The 17,660-nt window shown below is 47.1% G+C and overlaps 1 protein-coding gene across 2 annotated transcripts in view; it reads right to left on the reverse strand.

The window, feature by feature from the left end:
- CES1 (carboxylesterase 1) overlaps positions 1 to 9,035 on the reverse strand; it is a 31,189-nt gene extending 22,154 nt beyond the window's left edge. Inside the window, exons 1-3 of one of the 2 annotated variants that reach the window (XM_045442796.1) lie at positions 8,904 to 9,035; positions 5,370 to 5,574; positions 1,560 to 1,704 (exon numbers count right to left, since the gene is read on the reverse strand). In XM_045442796.1, coding sequence (XP_045298752.1) covers positions 1,560 to 1,704; positions 5,370 to 5,574; positions 8,904 to 8,958 — 405 coding nt within the window. In that variant the 5' untranslated portion in view covers positions 8,959 to 9,035. Of the gene's footprint in view, positions 1 to 1,559; positions 1,705 to 5,369; positions 5,578 to 8,903 lie in introns of both variants that reach the window. The other variant, XM_045442795.1, reaches the window with a different exon arrangement.
- Positions 9,036 to 17,660: the final 8,625 nt, after the last annotated feature.

Consider the following 17,660-nt stretch of genomic DNA (forward strand, 5'->3'; position numbering starts at 1 on the left):
AATTTATAACACTAAGTGCCAAGTACCATTCCATGAAGTAGGGACTAATGCTGTCCCGTTAACAGACAGGAAAACTGAGGCATTTAACCCGCCTGAAGTCACACAACTAATAAGCAGCAGAAGCAGGACTTGACCCACCCAGTCTGGCTCTGGAGTCCATCCGTTGAGCCACCCAGCGCAGTGTGGCCCCCAGCCTGGTGCAGTGGGCTGGCCATTAGGACAGGAGTAAGAGCTTCCCTTCAACTCTAACTAATGCTTCAGGAGTACTTGCCTTGCACACTCACCAGCCACTGAGACAAAGCTTGACATGCGTCATCGAATATGTGACTAATGCTATTCTAAGGAAACAGAGCCAGGTCTCTCTGCTAGTAAAAGGCAGAACCAAGGCTTAAGACCAGACCCTGTAGTCCTGTGTCCGTAAGTAGGGGTCCTCCCTCTGTTCCTCCCACACCTCTGATCCCTGCCCGCCTCTGCCGAGAGGGACTGAGTTTGCAGTCATCTGCGTGAAGGCTGAGGCAAGGGCTGGTCAGTAGTGATTCACTGAAGAAGCTGGTCAGTGTTTGAGCATACTGCAGATGGAGTCATCCTCCACAGTAATGGCTGTCTGGTGATGGCTTTTTGTCCCTCCTTTGTCCTAACCCCCAGGTGTAGCTATGCATGGGAGGGCACGGAGTACGTAACAGAATGGATGAATGAATGAGTGAGTGAAACGTTGTCCCATCTCACTGAGCTGAGCATATACAGTGCAAGTTCCTGCTCACAAGTCCACAGATGCCCTCCCCCCACTCCAGGGCATCATGCCAGGGGTGCTTCTGGGAGATGGCTGGGTGCTAACATCCCCACGCCTCTCCACCCCAGGGAATACCTCCTTTTCCAGGAGACCTTCCTCCAAGCTCCAGCTTGAGTTTGGAAGCTGCCCCACCTCTAGGCCTCTTTTATTGTGGAAATGCTGACTCATGGGGTCATAGGTCGGTGCCAAAGACAATCAAGGAAGGAGATTAGCTACAGTAAAATCCCAGAAATTTGGCCAGAGGCAAAAGAAAGAGCTTCATGGGTTGCCCCAGGCTCTTCCCCTAACATCTCTCAGGGGACCCTGGAAGTTGACAGAGGAGCATCTTAAGTGCTGAGGAAAGGCCACCCACAGGCTCACTTTCTCAGTCTGTGCCAGGGAGCACTGGTTTGAGACTCAGAAGGCCTATGCTCTCATCCTGCCAATCCCACAGCGTGATCTCCCCTCCCCCATTCTGGACCTCAGTTTCTCTACTTGTAAAGGAAGGATTGGGCTGGTGGCTTAACTCTAAGAGTAATCATTCTTGTCCTTCCATCAGCAAGAAACAATTTGGCAAAAATCACAATGTGCATGACAGAGGCCCAGCAAACTCGCCCACAGGCCCTGTGTCTGTCACTAGGGGAGACTGAGGTGTGTTTCTTGGGGTCATGGGGTCTGACCGTGGGAGGTAAGGGAAGCAGGGGGTCCCTGAAACAGCCCCCACCCAAGCTGCCTTCTTGCTCTTCTGGTCTACACCAGAAGACCCGCAGTGCTGGAAGCTTCTGCTTACCGGCAGCCTGTTCTTCTTCCTCAAGTCAGCAGGAGTATAAATATTTAGGTACAGGCAGTCTTCAGAAAACTTGAGAGGAATGTTTTCCTTCCTGTTGGTAAAGAGGTCGGAGAGCACCTGCCCTCCCACTGCATCCTGGGAACACCTAGGGAGGGGACAAGAAAGAGGAGCTTGTGAGGTTCACTCGGAGCTGAGCAAATGCCTTCTGCGGTCAGGCCAGGCCTTGGGCTGGTGGGTTTAGGCTGATAAGTAAAGCTGTTCTTACTAGGCTGGAGACATTGGAATGGTTCGGAGACTCTCTCAGGAGAGGCGGTGAGGGAGAGTCTGGGTAGGGGGCCTGAGGCTCACTAAGGTCTCCCGGGACCAGGTACGGTGAGAAGCACCTCTCCCCTTCCTGGAGGCTTTGAGGGGCCCTGGGTCAAGGAGAGGAGGCTGCCAGTATGCTGATTGCCTGGGAGAGGACTGTTTCAATGCCAGAGGAAACAGTCCCAGAAGCATCCCAGCTCTCCGTGTTCCAGGTAAACGTGTCCTCCACCAGGTGAGCATGTTCTAGTTCATGGTAGACTTCCATAATCCCTGCAAAGTCACTCACATGGCAGGCATTTAAGGACCACAACAGGTCAGGGGTGAAATGTGTGTGGGGCCATATCAGGAGAACTGCGTTCTGATCCTGCCTCCCTCACTAATTTTCTGGGAGACCCAGGGTGAATCCCTTGCCTGCTTTGGCTTGAATCTGCCAGGTCTCTGTGAGGGAAGGGATTTCTATAAGGGCCTTGCAGGGGCGCCTGGGGGGTTCAGTCGGTTAAGCGTCTGACTCTCGATTTCAGATCAGGTCATGATCTCGCTCTTCGTGAGTTGGAGCCCCGCGTTAAGGCTCTGCACTGACAGCACGGAGCCTGCTTCGGATTCCCTCTCTCCCTCTCTCTCTGCCCCTCCCCTGCTTGTGCTGTCTCTCTCTCAAAATAAATAAAATAAACATTAAAAAAAAAAGAAAAAAAAAAAGGTCTTGCAGCCCTGACATGCTAAGAATCTATCCAACCCAGACAAACACTATTGGTTTCCCTAATAACAGATCTTAAAGCTCCAACATAGATTAAAACTGGTAATATTCATGGCCCTCCCAGCATGCCAGGTGCTGTTTTAAGTACTCCTTATGTACTAACCCCTTTAATCCTCCCATGACAAGCCCATAACATAGATTCTATTACTATCCCCATTTTACAGTTGAGAAAACTGAAGCACAGAGAGGTTAGAGAACTACCCAAGGTCACGCAGCCCGAAAGATCTATACTATGTAGTGCATTATATTTCTAAGGACATAATAAGCAACGCTTCTCGATCTCAAGGTACCAGAAGGCAGCTATCGCTGCCCCCGTATGTAAATTAGGTACGTGAGGCACTTGGATGACATAGCTATCAAGTGGCAGAATCAGGGCCCCCAACGGTGACTTCTTAATTTCCACCATAAGGGGACTTTCTCCTGATCACCAGAACAAGGAGCTTAATAGTCATAAAAGAAGAAAATCAAACGTCAAAAGAGAGAAAAGTGTTCAACGTCACTAGTGTTCAAATTAATGGGGAATAAATAGCAAAATTATATATAACTATAATGATAATAATAATTATTATTAATTTGCCTATCCAACAGCCCAAAGGTATTTTTTAATAACCCCACGCACTGCCAAAGTTCTGGTGAATGGAGGTGTTCATATATTAATAGGAAGAGTGTGGTTGGAACATTTCTGGAAAGGAATTTAACAGGAGGTGCATACTCTTTTACTCAGAAATGTCATTTCTTCGAACTTATCCAAAAATATTCATTGGTGTGCATGAAGATTTAGCTGCGGGATATTCATCAGAGTGTTATTTATACTATCAAAAACAACTTAATGACCCCAAATAAGAGATTGGGTAAATAAAGTATGATTCAATACTCAATGTAATGTAGCTATTTCTATGTCAGGCTATGATATTTAATGACATAGAACAATGTTCATGATATATTTATAAATGAGCAAAGCAGGCATCTAAACTACCTTTATCGTGTGAGGTGATATTGTTTTTTATCATAAGAAATATCTATCTGGCCTCCATCCTATTTCTGGAACAGACTCCCTAAAACCTCTGGCATTTCCTCTGTGAAGAAAACAGCAAAGATATTTTTGTTGTGTTAATAAGGTGACTTTTGATCACACTTCAGATGGGGGCTGGTTGTCAGGTAAATGAAACACTTATTAAAGGCCTGGAACTTTCAGTCCTGCCCCCTGGCCTCTGGGGAGGCAGGAGGGGCTGGAGGTGGAATCCTGGCCAGTGGCCACTGGTTTCATCAATCATGCCTACATAACAAAGCCTTCCCCAAAATACCCACAGGACAGGGTTCAGAGAGTTCCCAAGTTGTTGAATCAGAATGTTTTAAGGCCACCGTGCCAGAACCCAAACTCTAGAAGGACACAGAATCTCCTTTGTTTGGGACCTCACCCCACGGATCTCTTCGTTTAACTGTTGATACATACTCTTTAAAAACCTTGTAATAAACTGGTAATCTAGTGAATAAACCAGTTTCCCGAGATCTGTGACCACTCTAGCAAATTAATAGAACCCAAGAAGGGGGTCATGGGAACCTGTGATTTAGAGCCAAGGTCACAAGCACAGTTGACAGCTTGGACTACTTGTGATAGGCATCAGAAGCAGACAGCAGTCTTGTGGGGCTGAGTCTTTAACCTGTGGGATCTGACACCATCTCCGGGCAGAACAGTGTAAGAATGAGTTGAATTGTAGGACACACAGCTGGTGTCAGAGAATTGTTTCTTGATGTGGGGGAAAAGAAACCCATGCGTTGGAATTCAGTGCAGAATCTTATGGATTCTATTTTTAATGGAGAAAATATGCAATAGATAAAAGACCAGAAAAGCAGAATCTAGAATGTGAACAGCAGTTCTCTCTATGGGGGAATTGTGTATGATTTTCATTGTCTTACCTTTACTTACCTGTGCTTCCTCCCTTTTCTGTACTAAGTATGTTATTACCTTTGCAATCAGGAAATAAACATGCATACATTTTAAAAATACTTTAATGCTTATTTATCTTTGAGAGAGAGAGAGAGAGTGAGCAGGGAAGGGGCAGAGAGACATGGAGATACAGAATCCAAAGCAGGCTCCAGGCTCTGAGCTGTTAGCACAGAGCCCGACGCGGGACTTGAATTCATGAACCTCGAGATCATGACCTGAGCCAAAGTCAGATGCTTAACCGACTGAGCCACCCAGGCGCCCCTTTGGTCAGGGTGATTGGGACACACCAACCACTGCTCTGCTCATGACTAGGTACTTAGACACACCTGGGAGTTGGGAACTTTCCCAGTCAGCTCCCCTCAGGACTCTCCACCCACAAACCTCCTTCACCCACCCTGCTCCCCCATTTTAGCAAAGTTCGAGACAAGAGAATAAACAGAATCATTACAGCTGATCTCCCTCACTGACTCAACTTCTAATTCTTTCCCAAGACATTTATCATATTCTAACATAGTACATAATTTATTAATTTGCATATTTTTTGTTTGTTATCTAACTCTCCCTGCTCGAATGCAAGCGCCACGAACATAGGGATAATTTTCATGCATGGATCCTAGGAACCCAGAACATGCTCAATAAACGTTTGTTGAATAAAGGGCCCTAGAATGCTGTGAGTTCTGCAAGGTTTTCAAGGATCTACAACAGCTCAGAGATTTCAGAACAAAGCCACTCAGGGTGTTGCCTTGGCTCCTTCCTGTATCACTTTGAGACAAACATTCCCATTGAAAAGATGCCAGCTTACATAGGAGGGTAGGAGGTGGTATTCTTCACGAAGTTCCATGGCTCTGCAGGCTGTGGTGGAGCAAACCTCAGGGATCCAAGAGGAGGCCTGGCAAAAGGGATTCCCAGGAAGACGGCCACAGGCTGTGCAAATCCTTCTACGCTGACGTGCTTGCCCAGGACTTTGCCTTGAGAGGTGTCCACCACAGGAGGTGAGGACGGGTGCCCTGCCGGACATCCAGAGGAAAGAGAGGAAAAGTTTGACCTGGACTGCAGGTGGGTTTTCTGCTTTCAGCATGTGACCTTGAATGACTCACTGAAACCCTCTGGGCCTCAGTTTCTTCTTTGTAAACAGCCCCTTACTCGGGGCTATCTGGATTGGTATTGGTATTGGAGGTATAATACCATCAAGTAAAAAGGAAATGCAAGAAAAAGAGCTGCTGAGAGGATCAAGCCTTTTGATTCCACCCTTAGAAGACTCTAGAAACAGGTATCCATTAGGACCCAGGCGCTGAGCTGCATGCTGGCGGAGAGGATGAACAAGAGGCACTCCCTCCTCTCAGTGTCTCTGAACCTTGTAGGGAGAATGAGTCATAAACACACCTGACTCCACTCAGAGGGAAGCAAGGGGGTTGGTGTCCTGAGAGAGGTCCCAGTGAGGCCCTACAGGAGTCAGAAGAGGCAGGGGGACCTTCTGATTGGTGGCATCATGGGGACAGTGAACTTGGAGCTGAGACTGGCAGTGGGAGAGGGGGACCCAACAAGCAGCAGAGGGGAGAGTGGGGGTAAAGGTATAAAGCAGAGAAGAGAACGTGCCTAGGTGAGGCTCTGAGAGCAAAATGCAAGGCCAGCCTGAGAAAGAGCGAAGGGAGTCGCTGGGGAGCCGGTGGCAGCCTGTAATGAGTCAGGTTCAGTCCTGGGAGGGCCTCAGCGCCAGCCTAACAGTTGGGCCTTTATTTAGTGGGTAAATGAGAGGCAGTGAACAGTCCAGGAGTATGCCAGAGTGACCCAATCAGCTTGAAGGGGGCTCTTCTGGTGGCTCTGCACAGGGTCGTCCAGAGGGGAGACTGGGGGTCCGATTCCTACCTGTTCCACCCTTGTTGGGCAGGCAGTTCTTCCCCACCCAGCTTCACCCGTCTCCCTGAAGCTTCCACCCCAGTCCTGGTTTCTTTCTGGATTTGCATGTGCAAGTGGCTGCTCAGACTCTTGATCACGGCCCATCCCCCAAGCAGCCTGTGTGTGTAAATTTCTCATCTGAAACCATTTCTAGCCTGGCATCCTTCCAGTTGCTCCCTTTTAGGCATAGACAAAAGGCCAACTTCTCCCTCAAAATGTGAGGGCAGAACAGAAAAGGAGAATCCAGGTTTGGTCTTATAGGAGAATATCCAGTGATAATCCTCAAGACAGATGAAGTGGACAGAAGCACAATCGGCGAGGGTGAAAAAGCGGGTGGATGGAGCGAGAGGCATAAGGGTTATGGTAACAGGAGCAGTGCGCACTCGATGTACGACCTAAGTATAGATGTAATGTTTGTATGCTGAGTGCTCACTATGTGCCACGTGTGCATTCCGGTCCATTTCCCATTTATCTTTACAATATGCCCATTTTACAGATGAGGAAGCTGAGGAAATGGAGGCAGCCAGTATGGACTTTCTGAGGATGGAAATGGGATGGCCTTGCCAGGGGGTAACCAGCAGGAAGGGATAGACCCATTCCTAATTAGGTTCTTACTCTGCCCTTATATGCAGTTCCAGGTTTCTCACCATGTCCCCATCAGAATGAAGATAAAATGCAGATGAGGTCTGGACCCTCACAGTTCTGATGGTCACAGCCCTGGCTCTCTATTCACGAACCACAGGCAGATTCCAGAGCGTGATTTTCCAGTTGACCTGGAGCAAATACATTTCCCTCTCTTGAGTCTGTTTCTCTGCCTGTAAACGGGCACAGATGCATTCGGGGTCCCGCACTACACTCTCGTGTTATCTCGTGTTTTATTTTGTGTATGCTGATGCTTGACATCTGGGGCCTTGCTGACCCCGGAGGCACTGCCCCTCTCAGAGGGAGCCAATTCTAGAGACAGGAGTCAACTTCCCTTTGGGCAAGCAGAACCCGTACCCCTACCACCTTCTTATGGGGCTCTCCCAGGCCAAGCCACCATCCTGCCCTAACCCCTCCAGGGCCAGGTACCCAACAACAGCCAGCCGCTCTCGTGCCTGAGAACTCCCTGAAATTGGTTAGTTTCCCAATCCTAAACTTGCTTATCCTGTCTTACCTCTTCCTTCCCCTGGCAACTGCGGTAATTCCCGAAATTCCTTCCTCCTCCCTCTTCCTCCCACTCCCCCTGAGCATCACCTTGCCCTGCAACATGCTGGTGGCATGCCTCCCCCTCCTGGGAACTGTGAGTAGCGAGCTATTGCGCCTGGCTCCTGATCTGTTGGCCTTAACATACCTCAAGTTTTCTACAACCGCACTACATTTGAAAACACCTTCTTTATTTAGGAATCCTTTATTTGCACTCTCCATAGCAGGCACTTTTTAGAAACAACCTGTTTTACCTTTCACAATAGCATAAGGAGGTAGGTACTGTCATTCCCATTTTAGAGAGGGGGAAACCGAGCCACAGAAAACTAAAGCAGGGCGTCTAAGGACACCCAGCTAGGAATTCAAACCCATGCACTCTGGATATACAGTCCATCCAGGCTCTCTATGTGCCAGCCAAAGGTAGAGCATTCCTATGAAATCTTTCCGAAGTCGAAATGGCATGAAGTGAAGACCAACCCCCCTGCCCCGCCCCCCGCCCACCTCTTTTTCTGCAAGTTGCATTAGGCCTCTTTCTTTTTAGAAAAGACTTATGTGAGGGGCGCCTGGGTGGCGCAGTCGGTTAAGCGTCCGACTTCAGCCAGGTCACGATCTTGCGGTCCGTGAGTTCGAGCCCCGAGTCAGGCTCTGGGCTGACGGCTCAGAGCCTGGAGCCTGTTTCTGATTCTGTGTCTCCCTCTCTCTCTGCCCCTCCCCCGTTCATGCTCTGTCTCTCTCTGTCCCAAAAATAAATAAACGTTGAAAAAAAAAATTAAAAAAAAAAAAAAAGACCTATGTGAGTACAGTAACAGAACAGTGAAGAGCCTCTTCGGATTTCTCTGGGTTACGATAACAGGTACCAATATAGGTCTTTCCTAAAAGCAAAGTGGCTTAATGCAACTTGCAGAAAGCCAGGGGTACTCTTACTACTCTTCCAAGCCACCCTCTATGATTCAGCCATACTCAGGCAAATAATCAAGCGGAAAATAAACGGAGTCTCTGAAACCCTCATCCATGAGGCATGAGGTTAGCTGGGTGCCCTCCTGTGCACACAGCTGCAGTCTCAGGGTGCTCATGCTCCCCTGTGTCTCGGGTTGGCAGGGACCCGCTGGGTCCCAAGCGCGCCAAGTCTGGAGGGCATGGGCTGCTGCGGAACCAGTCCTGCCACACACACCCTTGCCCTCATGCATCTCCCCCACCTCGTGCCTGGACAAGAATTTCCAAACGCCCCTCGCTATTTTGTTTCAGAAGGACTCACCCCAAGTCATGGAAGTGGTGAGGGAGGTCAAGACCAGAGCTAAGAGCCACATCATGGAAGGACTGCAGCTGCAGAGCCTCAAGGTGTCCACGACGCTTATAGAGGCTGTGCGGGTCCCACCCCCTGGTCCCACTCCCGCCCCCACCGTTCTGTGGCTCCACAAGTGGCAGGGCCTCTAAGCCACACCCGCTCAGTTTACCCTCTTCGTCCAAACTGCCAGGACTGCCTCTCCGATTACAGATAGCCACGGACTCGTCCAGCAGCCTGTTATATAAGGGTTTCTGCCTTGCAGGACTCTAACCTCAGTGTACTCTGGGTTTCACAAGCAGGCATGAACATTGGATGCCTTTAGAGAGGCTTTAGTCCAAAGTCCTCAGAACAAACTTGAAAACTTCTAGAGCAACTGCCAGCCTCATAGCCGCTCAGCTAAGGAACTCGCGACAAATCTCTTAGCTGCCTGGGCTTCTTTTCTATGGAGTTCTATGCTGTCAAGTTTGGAAGCACCTTAAATTCATCCGGTTTCCCTTCTGATGTCTAAATTGACTTTACAATATTCTCTCCAAGTGACTCAGCTTCCTATCACATACCTCCAGGGTCAGGGAACTCACTACATCTCCAGATGGGGATCTTTGGGCAGACAGCTCTTACCACAAGTGAACTCTTTCTCTCCCTAGTCCCTGGCTCTAATCATGCATTCATCCTCCCTTCCATTTAGTCATTATTCCATCTATTCATTTATTCTCCATTTACCAAAAGCCTGGTGCTATGCCAGGTGATATGGATACAGAGATGAATTCAAGGGATGTTCCTTCTCAAGGACCTCACCATGAAGTAGATAAGACACCGTGGTGTCGGGGAGAGTGGATTACTGCACACTGTGAAAACACTACAACAGGGGGATACAAAGTGCCCTGAATATACCTGGGAAGGTGGCATGTATCTGCTGGGGACACAAGTTAGACGCTCAATGCCCCTTTCACAGGATTATTAAGTGTTCAACAAAAGGGAATTCGTTAAATACAGTCTGGTACAGCTGGCTAAGGAAATATTATGCATGCACTCCCTCAAACTAGTGAGGCACACCCCTTTTATCGGCAAGGACAGACAGCCTTGATCTATCGCAAAAGGGGCAAAATCAGGTTATGAAATAGCTGCGGCTGCTTTAGGATATGACTGAGTAGTTCCTCAGAAATCGAACGTAGAGTTACCATACCCCCAGCGATTCCACTCCTAGGTATACCCAAGATCATTGAAAACATATCCATACAAAATGAGACACAAATAAAAGCATTATTTGTAATACCCCAAAGTGGGAACAACCCAAGTGACCATTCAACTGATGAATGGATAAACCAAGTCTGATCTCTCCATACAATGGAATATTATTCAGCCATGAAAAGAAAGGAACCACGATTCTTGCTGACAATAAGAACTGGACAGCAGTAGGCCACATATTATAGAAGTCTATTTATAGGAAAAGTCCAGAATAAGTAAATCCATTGAGACAAAAAGTAGATTAGAGGGTGCTAGGGGCAGAGGAGGGAGGGCATAAGGACTGACTCAGAATGGGTAGGAGGCTTTTTTGTGGAGTGATGAAATGTTCTGGGTTTAGATCGGGGGGGGGGCGGTGGGGATCGTTACACAACTGTGTGAATACACTAAAAGAACACTGAACTGCACACTTTGGAAAAGGTGAATTGTATGGTCTATGAATTCTATTTCCATACTAATATCCCATTTTAGTAAAAACAGATCTTTGCGTGGGAAAAGTTCTGGAAGGTTATACATCTAATTTGTATTACCACAGCCATTTTCCTGGCTGCAGCATCGTGTTTTTACTTCATATTTTCCACTTTTATTCTTTCAGGACTTCATTCGACAGAGATTTATTGAGAGCTCTCTGTGTGGCAAACGAGGTGCTGAGCGTTTTGTATTCTGTACCTCGCTTAGTTCTCAAAATTAACCCCGTGAATTGATTCTATGATATCCCGGGGCTCAGCAGGGCAAGGAACATCAAGTACAGGAAGAGCTGAGGGTTGAACAAAAGCTGCATAATGTTACAGCCCATATTCATTTTTTAAAAAATTTTTTAAAACATTTATTTATTCTTGAGACAGAGAGAGACAGAGCACGAGTGGGGGAGGGCAGAGAGAGAGGGAGACACAGAATCTGAAGCAGGCTCCAGGCTCTGAGCTGTCAGCACAGAACCCTACGCAGGGCTCGACCCCACGAACCGTGAGATCATGACCTGAGCTGAAGTCGGATGCCCAGCGGACTGAGCCACCCAGGCGCCCCTGTTACAGCCCCTATTCTTAACCATTCTGCTGTGGTGTCAAAACCTTGTTGACAGACTGACTGTGTGGATGCCCTAAGCACATGCTTGACTCGCCTGTAGGTAAGCTCCGGTAGCTTCTCTCTCCTGGAACCATCTCTACCTCCACCCTTCAAAGCACCCATGACTCCCTACTGACACCTCCTGGGCCCTTAGGCTGCCTGGAGGGATGGCAGGTTGAAACAGGTGGAAACAGGCTCTTGGGACAGGTAGCCCGGCAGCGGAGGCATTTGCTGCTGGCTCTGACTTGCTGTTGAGAAGTCGCTGTCCAGCCAGAAATCACATGCCCCGATCCCCCTGCATTGAACTGGAGACATGAGATGTCAATGGACAGGAAACAGATGTGGAGGACAGTTGTCTTCCGGCTGGTGCCTTGAACAGGCAGCCGTGCCTTCTCTACGCTGACACTATTTTCCTGGTGTCATCTGGCAAGGCTGCCCTTGTCCAGGCCAGACCAGTATTGACATCTGAGAAAACTGGGCAACCAGCAGCCATAAAGCACATGACACTCAGGGAAGCTCATGGGTTCTTGGCCAAGGCCACAGGTTATAGCTGAAATGAAGTTTCAGGAGACTCAAATTCAAAAAAGGATGTTAATTTTCACTCATTCTAGTCACTGTGGCAGGACAGTGTGGGGAGCTCTGTGATAGGGGTGAGAACATTGTGACAGCAATAGAGTCAGTCCCCAGAGGTGATTGCTTCTCTGAAGACTGACCTGGGCTGGGGTTCCTCCCTTTCATCCAGGAAAGAAACCTGAGTCCTAAAGACCACCCTAAGAAACAGGACCCCATCTCTCTCCACATGGGACAATCTGGGTTGTCTTCCTAAGCAGACAATAAGCCTCTTTCTAATCAGCAGAACACACACACACACACACACACACACACACACAGACACCAGTTAAGGCATAGTCATTATGCCTTTTGACCTGGCCAGCTGGTCTTTGCAGCCTGGAACACAGCCCTGGTTTTTAGCATAAAAAAATTCTAGGATGCTGTCTTAGCAAAATACAAAAGGTGGGGATGAATTATTCTCCCAGTCCCACTTAATCACATGCCTGCTTGTGACACTGGCCAATTCTACAAACAGAGAAAGCCATTCCCAGACCTTGCCATGTCTGGCTGCAGTCTGGAAGCCCATTTCTGGCTCACGATGATTCTGCACAAGTGAGGCTGGAGTTCACAAAGCCTCATGCCAGAACTCAATTTTGCTTAATGTTTACGCTCTCCTTGCACCACATCAGCTCTGTAAATAATATAGTTCTTCTTGTTTCATTGGCATTTGACTGGGATTATTGCTTTTCCTGTGGGAAACTCCCTAAGGTTTCTCTTATGGAGCGAGATGGTCTAAAGAGTAAAGTCTTAGAAACTGGCCTTAACTCTCAAGCATTTAGGCAGGTCTTAGGAGGGAAGACAACTCTGAGGCCTCCAAATTACCCCCCCCCTCAGTTTCTCCATCAAATTACTCAGCAGACATATGGAGAGCACCTACTAGAACAAACACCAGAAGAAATATGAGCCATGTCCTAGGGTAGACTGAGGCAGAGCACCTGTGGGAAGTTTTGGCCTGGGGGTGTGGCCTGGAGGGGAGTGCTTCACTCACCACGGACATAAATGGTCATCCCACAAGGCACAAGCAACTGACATCCATGCTGTCTCCATCAGGCAATCTCATGGGACTGCCTAGCTTGGCAGTTGTGAGTAAGAATATACTGAGAGCAGGGTAAACTATGGTAGCAGATCGTCCTAGAATTTCAGCGGCTTATTTCATGTTGATGTGAAGAAATGTGGTGCTGTTTAGGTCAACAAGGTGGCTGCCCTCCAGTGATCTAACCAGGGGGGTCGGCAAAGTTTCTCTGTAAAGGGCCAGATAGTAAATACTTTTGTTGTTGAGGGTCATGTGGTCTCTGTGGCAACTGTCCAATCTGCCATTGTAGCCAAAGCAGCCATAGATAATACCCAGGCAAATGGGCATGGTTGGGTTTTAATAAAACTTTATTGAAAAAACAGGTGGCCAGCTAGATTTGGCCCATGGGCAGCTTGCTAACTCCTGACCTAGCACATGGCAGCTTTACCACCTTTAATTCATAGTTTCTAATGTTGTTATGGGTGCCAATTCTAGGCAGCTGGAATGACGGCAAGCACAGAGGAGTGAACAGGGTGGGTGGGCCAGGCCTGAATGTGGCATACCTCACTGTCACTCACATCCCACTGGAAAGAATTTAGCCATACAGCCAAACTAATTGCAAGGAAGTCTAGGAAATATGGTCTGGTTGTGTGCCAAAGAAGGTCAGACAGATTTTAATGGTAGTTCCTGCCAGATACTAATATCCATTAAATCACAGATTTGATATTAGAGCTTTTTTCTAATATATAGCAAAATAGATACATAACCATTATATAATGCTTTGGGGATGCCTGGGTGGCTCAGTCGGTTAAGCGTCCAACTTCAGTTCGGGTCATGAGCTCACGGTTTGTGAGTTCAAGCCCCACGTTGGTCTCTGTGCTGACAGCTCACAGCCTGGAACCTGCTTCAGATTCTGTGTCTCCCTCTCTCTCTCTGCCCAACCCCCACTTGCACTCTGTCTCTCTGTCTCTCAAAAATGAATAAACATTAAAAGAATTTTTATAATGCTTTGAAGTTTGTTTGCGCACCATCTGAAGTAATCTTGCATAACTCCAGGAATAAGTGTACTATACTTTGGTAAACAAGGAGCTTGTGTATTTCTTTTATTCAAATTCTAAATAAAAGATCGCAAACCTAGTCCTTGCTTGCTAGGGCTATGCTATAAAGGTTTCCTTCAGCCTTCTAAGAGTAAAAAAGGAAAAAGGGTGAATCAGAAAGACATAAAAATTGAGGCCCCAGAAAATTAAGATTGAATTAAATTCTTCTGGAAAGGGTCCAGCAAACTCAAATTATTATAGATTGTATTAATAGACATCTGGGTGATACAGTGACCTTGAATGAGAGAAGGGTTTTGTGTGTTTTCTTACTCTGAGCTCTGTTACAGTTTATATATATTAATGCCCAAACCATCCACGATTTTCTGATTGTAGAGGGCATTAAGAGGTGAACAGGATTTGTTGTATCAGAGAAGAGAGCACGTGGTCACTGGTGCAAGGTAGATTTGGGGGCCTCTTGAGGAGAACATTTGGGCCAGAAGGGTGAATGGAGGTCAGAAGGCTTGAATGGCAAGCTGAGGAGAACTGGATTTCACCTTGAACAACAGGAAGCCACCAAAAGTCCTTAATTCTGGGAGTGACAAGAAAAAAAAAGGTGTTTCTGAAAGTAGAATCTGGCAGAAGCAGGCAAACCACTGGAGAGGTCAAGAGGGTTCCTCCTAAATATTCACTGGAGGGGCTGGAGGCGAGTTCTGCTCTCCAGAGAAGGCTAAGTTCTCTGCATGCATGAGAGAAGGGTGGGAGGAGAGCTCTGCTCTCCAGAGAAGGCTAAGTTCTCTGCATGCGTGAGAAAGCTTGGCCTTTGGGCTCCCACAGGCCTCAGCAAGAAGAGTGACATAAGCTTCTTCAAAATGCTGGACTGCACAATGGTTTGCCCAAATCTCAGGATCTACCAAGGCTGGCCTTCAGCACTCACTTTAGAAGGTCCAGGGGGCCATGAAATCTTTAGAATGCCCAATGGGCTGGTTGGCAGCTAGGGGTGGGGAGATGTAACCCCATCCCCAGATCATTGTCTGCTCTGTGCCTACTTGTTTTTGTATGGAAGCAGGTCAGGAGCACATCAGGTGTGAACATAAGGTTGTGGTGGAGGGAAGGATGAGTGAGTCAACCCCCTTCATCCTATCACCTACATTCCAAGGGCCTTTGAAGCTATACACCTATAAAATGTCATTTCAACATACCAATAAACACGAACATCAAGACATGAAAATTGGCACCTGGGTGGCTCAGTCGGTTGAGTGTCCAACTCTCGGTTTCAGCTCAGGTCATGATCTCGCAGTTTCATGAGTTCAAGACCCCTGTCGGGCTCTGCACTGGCAGCATGGAGCCTGCTTGGGATTCTCTCTATCTTTCTCTCTCTGCTCCTCCCCCACTTGCACTGTCTCTGTCTTGCTCCAAATAAATAAATAAACTTAAAAAAAGACATGCAAATTAAAAGCAGACACTCAAATTGCCCCTATCAAACTGGCAAGGATTTCTACCACTACTATGTTAGTGCTTGTGCCAAATATTGACAGAAGTGTGGAAAAACAGGAACCATTGTTATGAGTGATAAACTAGTACAAGCTTTATTCGGGGAAATTTGGAAAAATCCATCCAAACACTTCAAAGGGGCATCTCCACGTTCTTGTTATTCTCTAACAAGGAATAATTATGAATGAGCCCAAAGGAGAATGCATCAAATTGTTCACCTCTGTAATACTAACAGTAGTAAAACCTGTGAAATAACTTGAATGACCAATTATAGTGAGTGGTTAAATAATTTATCAAGTATTCCTATTATGGGATGCTGTGTGGCTGTCAAAAATGTAGAAACATATCTATTTTTAATTGTTTAATAAAAAAGCATCTTGCCGGGGTGCCTGGGTGACTCAGTCTGTTAAGCATCTGACTTCAGCTCAGGTCACGATCTCATGGTTCTAGGTTCAAGTCCCATGTCAGGATCTGTGCTGACAGCTCAGAGCCTGGAGCCTGCTTCAGATTCTGTGTCTCCTCTCTCTCTGCCTCTTTCCCACTCATGTTCTGTCTGTCTCTCTGTCTCTCAAAAATAAATAAAAACATTAAAAAAATTTTTTTAAAGCATTTTGCCACTTCCTATTAAAGAAGGATCAGTGGCTGCATTTATCTCCACTCCCTCCCCACATTCTTCTAAAAGGTCAAAAAATAACGTCCACAAGCATGTGTGCAAACAGAATGGAAGAGGAGAGACAATGACATCAGTCAGCATTTTAGAAGTAGGAAGGTAGACAGAGGAGTGACGACTGCTTTTAGAGAAGGGAAAGGGAAAACCGATGCATGAGGAGGAACACTCCCCCCAGCTGGACAAACACATTTAAAATGTAGCAGTAGATAAACCCTCTGGATTTAGAGCTACTGTGTATCTGTGAGAGCGGGAATGGAGATACACCCCCCCCCCCCCACGCACATGGAGGTGTGGCTGTCCCCTCTGAGATCCACCTCCAGACCAAAGTTCCTACTCTGCTCTGCCTCTGCCAGTTCCAGAATGGGTTGAATCTGGGGAATCCAATCAATTGCTTACAAGACAGCATCAAACGAGCCTTGGCAACATCAACATAGTGTGGTTTCCATCCAGAGATCTGAGTGTCAAAAGACATTCCCTGAGGTTTCAAGGTAATGGCTGCAGTAAAAACGACCCTTGATGAAGTCAATGCCTGGTCACCTAACTAGTGGCCATGGTAGTGGACAAAGTTGTCCTTGCCTTTATATTACTAACTGACCATCAGTGGTCCACTTTTCCCATTGAGTAACTTATTTTCAGGAATGCAATTTTGTAAATCAATTGTTGCATTACAGCAAAGCTAAGCAAGGAAATACAGTAATGAATAAGAATAAAAGTGAAAGAATCCTTGAGAAAATACCAAGTATTGACAATATGGAGCAGCTAGAAATTTTTTAGTCTGCTGGTATGAGGGTGCACCCACTCTGGAAAGCTTTTTGGAGTTGTGGGGAATAAGTTTAGGAATCTCCCGGGCTTGCGCCAATGGGTTAACAAGGCATAAAGAAATACAAAGCCATAGAATGCTCACACCCGAGTTTGGGTAAACAAGATTGGCACCCCCAAAATAGGGAGGTGCAAAGGAACCCCAGAATAGAGAGGGGTGCAAAGCTCCCAGAATAGAGAGGGAGGGGCAAAGGCCCCAAAATAGGAACGGGCGCAAAGGCTCCCAATACAAAGGTATATGAGGTAAACAAAATTAGGCATGCAGGGCAAAAATGCCCCCCAATTTAGTACTATATCAGAAAAGCTGCTTTCACAGGAGGAAAGGGCAAAGTTAAGTAAACAGGTGAATTGGACTATGGACCGCTGCGCTGCAGGGGAAGCAGCCTAGAGTGGAGATGGTTCACATAAGAAAAGGTGCCTTGTTAACCCTGAGGTAATTTGCCCTATCTGTCTTATCCCCTAGGCTAGCTAAGATAAACAGACACGGCGACTCCTGTCTGCCATTAACAACCATCTGCTCATCTGCCTGGCACCAAGATTTTGTTTTATATGGACCCAAACCCCAAACACCGTATATCTTCAAAACCCCCCTTTTCCCTCACGTCCCCAAGTTAATGTTCCCAGTTTCTTTTTGTCTCTTTGTGCACGCCCATCACATTTGTAAGCCTTCTAATCTTAATAAATATGGGGCAAGGACCCTTATTCAGGGCTCTTGTCTTTTCCTGGATATTAGCCATCTCTCGCTTTTCATCCCACGTCCTGCTCTTTGATGGCCTAAAGAG

This window comes from Leopardus geoffroyi, chromosome E2 (assembly GCF_018350155.1).
Source record: "Leopardus geoffroyi isolate Oge1 chromosome E2, O.geoffroyi_Oge1_pat1.0, whole genome shotgun sequence".
NCBI classification, from domain to species: domain Eukaryota; kingdom Metazoa; phylum Chordata; class Mammalia; order Carnivora; family Felidae; genus Leopardus; species Leopardus geoffroyi.